The 10,203-nt window shown below is 31.5% G+C and overlaps 1 protein-coding gene across 1 annotated transcript in view; it reads right to left on the bottom strand.

Annotated features, from left to right (window-relative positions):
- Positions 1-782: 782 nt before the first annotated feature.
- RPS6KA6 (ribosomal protein S6 kinase A6) overlaps positions 783-10,203 on the bottom strand; it is a 198,090-nt gene continuing 188,669 nt past the window's right edge. Inside the window, exons 20-21 of the mRNA XM_004714129.2 lie at positions 6,663-6,803; positions 783-6,149 (exon numbers count right to left, since the gene is read on the bottom strand). Coding sequence (XP_004714186.2) covers positions 6,024-6,149; positions 6,663-6,803 — 267 coding nt within the window. The 3' untranslated portion in view covers positions 783-6,023. The remainder of the gene's footprint in view (positions 6,150-6,662; positions 6,804-10,203) is intronic.

Here is a 10,203-nt window from a genome sequence, read left to right as displayed (position 1 = left end):
ACAGTTGTATGAGCCCCTAATAAAATGTTAAAAAAGAAAACAAAACAAAACAAAAATTAAAAGTCTAATTGGCTATGTAAACCTTCACTAAAGACACAGTAACATTTTATTTTTTTTAAAGTATAAAGCCAAGTATTGGCTGAGTAATCAGGAGAATAAACCTATTTTTGTCAAAAAACAAAAATCCTTTAGAGTGCCTTGAATAAAAGATGGTAAAAAATGGATGACAAACAACAACAGGGTTCTATAGGTGCTTGATATTTCTGGGTTCTCTGTTCTAATCCATTGGTTTACATATCTATCATTGTACCAATACCGTGCTGTTTTTATTACTGTGGCTGTAAAGTTTTGATAACAGGAAGTGAGAAGCCTGCTTGTTTATTTTTCAATAGTGTTTTGAAACTATTTTATTTGAAACTGTTTTTCAATAGTGTTTTTATACATCTGGTTTTCTTTCCTTTCCCTATGAAGTTGATTAGTTTTTCCATTTCTTTGATGAACTGCATTGAATTTGGATTAGAATTGTTTTGGATAAAATGATTTTCATAATATTGACATTCTCACTATATTCAATCGTTCTATGAACACATGACATTCTTCCATTCATGTGTCTCTTTTGGTTTCTTGTAGCACTATTTTATATGTATATTTGTATCTATCTTTTCTATCTCTGGCTAGATTTATTCCTAAGTATTTTAACTTTTGGGTGGCTATTGTAAATGGTGTATATTGTTTTTCAGCAAACAGTTTTGTATCAACAAATAATCAAGCAAGGTCAATAGTAAAGTGTACAAAGTTGCAGCCTTTTTATTTAGTACCCAGATAATGCCAGTTATTAACATATTTCAATAATTGTTGATCATAGACTTTTAACAAGAACAAAATAAAATTCTATATATTCTTTGGCATGTTGTAAATTCAAAATGATAGCAATTTCTTTAGTATCATGGTAAAGGAATAAAAACACTGTAAAAAGCACTATGATATTATGTCTTATATAATGAGAAAATGTAGTACAATGAAAACTTTAATGCCAAAAGAATCCATTTTAAGGAAAATATTTATAAAATGATTGCATATATTCATAATATAGTCAGAAAAGAAAACAAAATTTAACACCATTTCTGCCTTGAGAAGTGCAATAAAATGCCACAAATACTTTAATATCAGAAAATAAATTTAGAAATTCAGAAGTGCTTGGGAAGAATTGGCAAAATATTTTTTAAAAAAATATGGCTATAGCATACTACTCTCTCTGCATAAAGCTTATGTAACGCATGACTAACAACAATAACTCCTATTTGGAAAAGTCAAACACACAAAAGACATTTTTTTCCTGTACTTTGGAAATTAATTCAAGATAAATTCTCACTTCCAAATCATGCTGGCATTGGATAGTTAAGGTTTCGTGTATAACAGTTTAAGTGGCTGCTTATTTAAAGTTCTTTCCTGGTGTTTTAAAAAAATCATAAAACAAATTATTTTGTTCTTGTAAGTGGTAGCAATATTATAGGGAGCAAATATGTAGATAGAAAGCAAAATATTTAAATAAACTGTTATCTGACCAATATTAGTTGATAGACCCAAAAACCAAAACCACTGCCATTTGATTCTATTCCACTCACAGATTTAAAAAAAAAAATCTAGCTGATCACATTAAGACAATGTGTTAACAAACTAATGGACTAAGAGTACATTATCTAGAATGTTACACATAACATTAGATGCTACCTTTTAAAAAGTCAAGTAATTCACATAGACACCTAGAATAAAAGCAAAACAGACACCCAAAGAAACTGTACTGTTCAAGGTTTGTAAATGTGAATACTTATTTTTGAGCATTTAGCTCAAGTTTTCTGCTGGCACATAAAGTGACAGAGGCTACCTAATATACCAAAATGTAAGCAGGCTGGAGCTCTGTTTTAATCGCCTTTCTTCACATACACGCATTTTTAAGATTTACTATTTTCAAGTTCAATTCCCCTATGTATAGCAAGAAATAGAATTTTCGGTGATCAAGCATTATCACTTTATTGAAATTATATGGTGGACTTCATTGCATTTTAAGATTAAAAGTGCATCCATGAGAATATAATGTATGTTTTGAATAATCACTGGACATAGGAAGGCAGGAAGCACATTACTAGTTTACTTTTAATTTTAGTAATCATTGACATTGAAACACATGGCAACAAGTTGAAAATAAGCGATGATATATATGGAATTGTTCTAAAGCAGTTTAATTGCAGTTGGTCGATCTATACTTAATATTACTTGCATTGCTGAGGAGAAATAAAATTGTGATATATAGTATTGGTCCTGAAATCTAGAGAAAGGATATAGAAGCAGACTCTACCGATAGTTTACATTCAGTATTCCTTGTGCTCTTGTTTATCTATACACTAGAAATAAGAGCTGGGGAGAAAACTCTCCATGTTATAAATTGTGTAATGTAAGAAATGAGAACACAAATAAATACAGGCTTAATATAGTATAGGAAAACAACCAGAGATCTTGACTTATCCACACCACTCTTTTGTCTTATAAATTCTTTTTGATTAAAAAGTTAGAACTTCAGAGGAAATGTGGATTGAGAAATACAGAAGAAGGAGACAGGCATAAAAGAATCTTTTACCCTGACCCTAAGCCATATTTTGTGGTATTTTTTAACCTAAAAATATCTTCCCTGGTAATTTAAAATTCTTTCCATTTTGGCATTATTGCCTTAAACTCCAGCAACTAGAAACTAATTTAAATTGATGGACATATCCCTTTAAAACATAGTAATTATATATTAGCCACTGACAGAAAACTGTAAATTAACTTCAAGTACCCTTCCTTATTCATTTTTTCTAAAAATAGCTATGAAAATGAAAGTTGATTTGGGGAAGGAGCACATCGTGCTCCTAAAAGGAGCCCCTGCATGAAGAAATCGGTAGATAATCATGAGGAAGCTGGAAAGCCAGAACACTGTAGAGATTACCAAATTGCCTAAACTTTTCTTGACTACCGAAGGCTGAGCAAGCAGTTGCTTTTCTTCATTTATGAAGGGCTTCTTACTCTCAAGAAATTCCTAGGGCCTTCAAAAAGTTCACAGAACAAATAGAATTAAAAGATACTGGAATTTCTCCACAAACTTTTGAAGCTTCTTGGTACTTAATCAGTCTAAGTTTCTGTGCGAAAGACTATTTTAACATTATTTCTTTAAAAAAACATATTTAAATGGAGAGATGCATTCATTATAAATACCAAGTGTCTGTTCTTAAATTTGTGGGTTGTCTAAACATTACTCCTTAAAGTTAACTGCAGGTGCTATGAAAAAAATATTTTACTATGATGAAGTACCGATGGCAATAAATGTTTAGTCATTTCTGAATCTAACCAAACTGGCTAACATTTGATCTTCATGGAAGGGGTAACCATTTTGCCTCAAAACATTATCATCACCAGTGGTATATTACAATTTTCTTATAAATGGTTTCCTGAGTTTATTCTTAGTAAAATGTGCTTTTGGACAAAGATTTCTAGTTTGTCTGAGTAAACTTGAAACTTTCCCTTTAGGAAAAAAAGTTTATAACCTAATTTTTCCAGAAAACTCAAAACTCCAAATGGTACTAACAATAAATATTACCGAGAACTTTAACTATAAAGAAAATCTATTAAAAATAACTGTGCATGAATCTATTAGAAAACACAGTAACCTAGAAATTTTACAGAAAAAGATTTACTTGTACTGGTTACAGATTTAGACACTACACGTGGAAAAATACCCCCATTCAAATAAAACGTTTGTGATGACAGGTTTCTAGACAATTTATATATGCTTAGGAATCACTAATTGGGGTCCTTCACCAATATGAAGAAATATTCTGAAGCTTTCCTTTATAAAAATGTTATCTTTTGCTACTATTATCAAGTTAATATGTATGAATTTTCCAGCAGAAAACACCCACACAATTACTGGGTACATCCACTTGCATATCTGGGTACCTTTTACACTGTCAGTTCTCAATGGGTAATGAAAATTCGTATTGTTCACTGCTCAATTCTGAGCACATTACGTTTATGATAGGACTAAATGACATGACACTTCTGAGCAAGTTAAATAAAAATTAAGTTAATCTATTCTTGAAATCATTGATAATAGAAAGCTTAGAAATTCTTTTGTGATCATTTCATTCCCAATTTCTTACTCTAATAATACTACTAGAGATGCATGAATGGAAATAGGATATACATTTTGCAAATTTCAACTTCAAATGATACTTCTGAATTTGTCTTATTAATTTTGATAAAAAGACATAGCAGCATAAACAAACTAAATTAGTCAGAGTATATGGATCCAAATTGCTCTATGCAAGTAATTCCAGTAATGAAGTCAAATGAGGAAAGAAAAAACCAAATGAGGATATTAAAAGTCACAATATACAATACTAACATAATTATTTCTAACTAATGTTTTCCACGTGTTATTAGATATTCCTTAGTGTCTTTCAAAAACTTCAAAATAAGAATACATACGGTTGCACATCACACCCCAAAACAGATCTTTATGCATGGAGTATATGTAACTTATATTATAGAGAATATGTATATATTTTAAAATTAAATACCCAAATTACAGATCTCCTAGTCTAAAAGTGAACACTTCAGCATTCAGTAACAAACTCTCTGAAATAAACGAAGTAAAACATAAAGCAACCAGGACACCTAATACACACAAGCAGTTCACTTATATTTACTAAGCAAAACTCTGGTGTACATTCATAAGTGCTTTCTGTCATTTGTTGTAGTACCAATGGCATTTTGTTTAACAACACAAAAAGATTACTTAAGAGTCCCTAAGTTAGAGAAAACAATACAGACTACAGAGTGGTTCTGAATCATAAGTTCAATGATAAGATCAATTTGACCATATTCTTAGAAGTATGAGTGTAAATGTGCTCATGTTTTATGTAGATCTTTAATATTAATTTCTTCCCTGTAAATGTTAGTTTACTTTGACTATTTAGATTATATAGAATTATCTAACTTTACTGAAATGTATTATACTTTATCATGTGTGCTAATCACACAAATTCACTACAGTAAAATTTCAACTATATTTGCTTAGGACTCAAGGTTGATTAATATAATACACTGTAATTCAAAATACATGAAAATCAAAAAAATATGTACTTCACTATAAAGGGTAAAGATAATAGTTAAATCCAATTGGTTAAGTTGAACGTTAACTTACATAATACTGATGTAGTGTTAACAATATGTACTTTCTTTTCAAAGGCTTAATTATGATCTGTTTAATAGATAGTAACATCTATATAAAGCCTTTACTTAAAAATTTTCTCTTTTACTGTAACACTCCATTAGGTATAAAATTCACAGATGCCTTAACATTTTCTATTTCAATGAAACCATTTATGTAAAATATACAGGTCTGTCTGCACATATTATATTCTGTAAAATATTGGCACCCAGAATATTAGGAGTTCACATATTAACACATAAGTATATATCTCAGGAACTGAACTACTCTTTATTTTAATAGCTACAGGGATTCAAATGAATGTAGTCTATTGGTTGTGCACAGTAACAAGCTTCTATATACTCTTTTGTGTTTTCTCTTTTAAAAAGTCTATCCTTGAGGAACTTAAGTTAAAAATACTGATATTGCTTGGCATTATAGGATTATATATGCATCTGATTATTAGTAATGGCTCACCAAAATTGTGTTATGAGAAATCAAAAGCTATTAAAGTATTTTTATTTGAAATGAAGTTTTTAAGTTAGTGTGCAAAGAAGTTGTTAGACCCTTGGACACTACTGCCAAACAACAGAAAATAAATACCGTGGACCTGTGTTTTGTTTTGTTTTTCTCCAATCAGACTTCTCTTAATAAAAAGGGCTTAAACATATTATGCAAGTATTGTAGCTGAAGACTATGTTTTTAATAAACATTTAGGCTAAAAGACACAACATTTAATTTTCTCTTCATCCAGTATGTCTGAAGACCACTGTAAATCTTATAGGCCAGTTGATGTTCGCTTTTTCAGACTTCGTCGTTGAGCTAAGTTTGAAGCAGCAACAGGTTCTAGGACTGGTTGGAAGGTTTTGTGACTCAGAACTGAATATGTTGCAACTACTGTTCCCTAAAATAATAAGACATTACAAATTGAATTAAAAGCTCTGGAAATAATTAAATCAAACTAAACTTTCACATTTACCATGAGATATTTAATCAAAACAAATTTGATCAGAACATTGATACTCCCTTCATAAATTAATACTTGAACAGATATTTCAACAATTATGTATCTTAAAGAGTTTTCTTTTTAACATTTAAATTTGAAGTAGAAAAAAACATAAGAAAGAATCTATGGTTGTTTAAGTGGAGAGCAAATCTTTGAGAATGATGAGGGCCATGAATGTACAAATGTGCTTTACACAATTGATGTATGTATGGATTGTGATAAGAGTTATATGAGCCCTTCATAAAATAATTTTTTTTAAAAAAAGAAGACTCCATGGCTGTTACCTAAAAACAAACCACAACCTAAAAAAATCCACCTTAAAAAACAAAGATTTTTAATGGAAGTTATTTAAATGTCATTAGTGAAAGACATATAATACATGCCACATTAAAGTATGTTTGATAGTTTTACCTTAATGATATGTGATGTATCATTTCTATTTGGCTGATCACATGGCAACTGTTCTCTGTGGGTTATCCATGAGTGTTTCAATATTTGATCTGTAGTGTACCGCAAGTGTGGATCCATATGAAGCATATGGGAAAGTAAATCCTAAATCAAAATAAAACACAAAATGTAGTACATATCAAAGAGCATTTTAATAAGACTTATTATTATATTTTTCTCAAAAGCCGAAAGCATTAACTTTATAATTTTTTATGGATCTATACTTAAGGAAAACAAAACCTATATTATGCATAGTTAACTTTCAAAAGAAAATCTTAAAACAGGTTTCACAAAATATAGTAAATGTTTAAATATAGTAAATATATTTAAATAAATATATTATTTAATATATTTAAATAAATATAGTAAATATAGTAAGAAATAACAAATTAGTGGAAATTCAATGTGATTAGTAAAGAAGTGGGAAAATATGGAAGTATTAGGAATTATCCTAAAATGAACTATAGTCAAGAGCATCCGAACCCAAGGTGTAAACGTGTATGTCTGCAAATAGCAGACACAAGGCAAGGTTCCAGTTCATAATGGCGAGCTTACTGTATAAGATATGAAAAAAAGCAAATTAAAAACCCAATGCTAGGAACTGACTGCATCATAAACAACTCATCAAAGTAACTGCTATTGCTATTTTGCTTGATTTGGGTCAATTTTGACTCATAGTAATAATACAGGAAAGAGTAGAACTGCCCCATAGGATTTCCTAGGCTATAATCTGTACTGGAATAAATCTTCAGGTCTCTTTTCCCAGACTCAGTGGTGGACTAAACTGCTGACCTTTTGATTAGGGGCTGAGTACTTCATTTGTGCTACCAGGGCAACTAAGATAACTGTGAATAAACCTAAAACTCACTGCCATCAAGTTGATTCCGACTCATAGCACTCCCATAGGGCAAAATGGAACTGCCTCTATAGGTTTCTAAGGTTATTAATCGTTACAAGAACAGAAAACTACATTTGTGAACACACTTCTTTAATCGAGGTTATGGTAAAAAGTAGTGAATTTAACATAAATGAATAGAAAATGTTCAATTTTAAATATATTAATGATATCATACTTCAAAATATTTTAGAGAAAGAAGCAAATTCTTTTTAACAAGTATCTTCTAAGGTAGAAGCAAAACGATCATTTATGAGCTTTTTGTTAAAAAAATTCTTAATTAGTAATATATTTAAATGAAATCATGAGTAGGACAACTGATAAAAACATTGACTTGCATACAAAAATGAAAAATTAATGTGAAAGGGGGGGGAAGGACTAATAGACCACACACATTGGTCTCCCCAGCCCTAAGACCAAAAGAACTAGATGGCGTCTGGCTATCACAACCAACTGCTCTGAAAAGGATCACTTTAGAAGTTCTTGCATAGAGTGGAATTCTATTTTTTTTTTTTTTTTGGAGAAGCTTGTTTGATTAAAGACAATTTCCTTTAAGGCTGGATACAATATTCTATTTTCATCAGTTTTTTTTCCTTCTGCCATATCTAATCTTGTCTTATTCAATTTGATTATCTCACATTTTGTCTTTAAGATTATATTTATTTGTTTTAATATCTCCTCTTTCTCTAAGCTTCTTGGATATCTAATTCACAGTTATTGTAATGGGTGTAATGTCTTTGTCCTAAAATTTAAAATATGTGTCAGCTCTGGATCTGTTTTCTTTCTTTTTAGTATTAAATATGTTTAAAGGAGGCAAAGAAAAAACTGAAAACTAATGGAGACCAGGAAACAAAATAAGAATTTCAATAAAATATTAATAACATTTAAAATCACACAAAGAGAATTATAATTGAATGATAATTCCATCCTCACAATTGTTCTATGCTTGAGTACATCATTTCAGCCACTGTGTCAATCTATCTCACTGAGGGCCTCCCCCCCCTTTTTTTGTTGTCCCTCCATTTTACCAAGCATGATGTCCTTCTCCAGGGACTGGTTTCTCCTGACAATATGTCAAAGTATGTAAGATGAAGCCTTGCCATCCTTGCCTCTAAGGAGCACTCTGGTCATACTTCTTCCAAGGCAGATTGGTTTGTACTTTCAGCACAGTCCATGGCATGGTACTTTCAATATTCTCCAGGACCACAATCCAAATGCATCAATTGTTCTTTGGCCTTCTTTATTCAATGTCCAACTTTCACAAGCATGAGGCAATGGGAAATATTATGCCTTGGGTCAGACTCACTTTAGTTTTCAAACTAACCTCCTTAATTCTCAATACTCTAAAGGGTTTTTGTGCAGCAGATTTAACCAATGCAATGTGTTGTTTGATTGCTTGACTGCTGCTTCCAAGAGCAGATGATGGATCCAAGCAAGACAAAATCCTTGAGAACTTCAACCTTTTCTCTATCATTAGGCTACCTATTTGTCCTGTTGGAAGGATTTTGGTTTTCTGTACATTGAGTCATAATCCATACTGGAGGTTGCAGTACTTGATCTTCATCAGCAAGTACTCTAGTCTTCCTCAATATCAGCAAGCAGAGTTGTGTCATCGGCTTATCGCAAGTTGTTAATATCCTTCCTCCAATCCTGATGCCAAATTCCACTTCATATAATCCAGCTTCTCTGATTATTTTCTCACCATTCAGACTGACTAAATATGGTAAGAGAATATAATCCTGTCGGTCGCCCACATTTTCTGAATTTAAACCATGCAGAATTACATTGTTCTGTTCACACATATGCTTCTTGATCTATCTATAAGTTCTGCAAGACCACAATTAAAGGTTCTGGAGTTGACATTCTTCTCAAAATTATCCATAATTTGTTATGATCCATACAGTCAAATGCCTTGTCATAGTCTATAAAACACAAGGAAAGAACTTTCTGGCGTTCTCTGTTTTCAGGCAAGATCCATCTTACATCAGTAATGATATCCTTTTTTCCACATCCTCTTTTTAATCTGGCCTGAACCAGTGGCAGTTCCCTGTTGATGTACTGTTGCAACCGTGTTGGATGATTTTCAGCAAAATTTTACTTGCATGTGATATCAATGATATTGTTCTCTAATTTAAGCATTGTTGAGTCACCTTTCCTTGAATTGGGTACAAATATGGATCTCTTCCAGTCATTTGGCCAAGTGTTTATCTTCCAAATTTCCTAGTTTAGAAGAGCAAATGATTCCAGTGCTTCATGAACTTTTTGAAACATTTCAATTGGTATTCTATCAATTCCTGGAGCCTTGTTGGCTAATGCTTTCACTCCAGTTTGAAATTCTTCCTTCAGAGATATTACTTCCCAAAATGGTGTAATGTTGATTAGTTCTTTTTGGGACAGTGACTCTGTATAATATTTCCATCTTCTTTGGATGCTTTCTGCATCATTCAAAATTTTGCCCTTAAAATCTTTTAGGATTGTACACCAAAAGAACAAAAACCATCATTGTGTGACCACCTACCCCACATAAACGCTGAAGACGAATGTGTGCATAAGTAAGTGTGGTGAAGAAGGCTGATGGTGCCTGGCTATCGAGACCTATAGCGTCTGGGG

Source organism: Echinops telfairi, unplaced genomic scaffold, assembly GCF_000313985.2.
Source record: "Echinops telfairi isolate 266 unplaced genomic scaffold, ASM31398v2 ScPeMD7_7419;HRSCAF=8457, whole genome shotgun sequence".
NCBI classification, from domain to species: Eukaryota; Metazoa; Chordata; class Mammalia; order Afrosoricida; family Tenrecidae; genus Echinops; species Echinops telfairi.
This window is presented reverse-complemented; position numbering and strand designations above follow the sequence as displayed.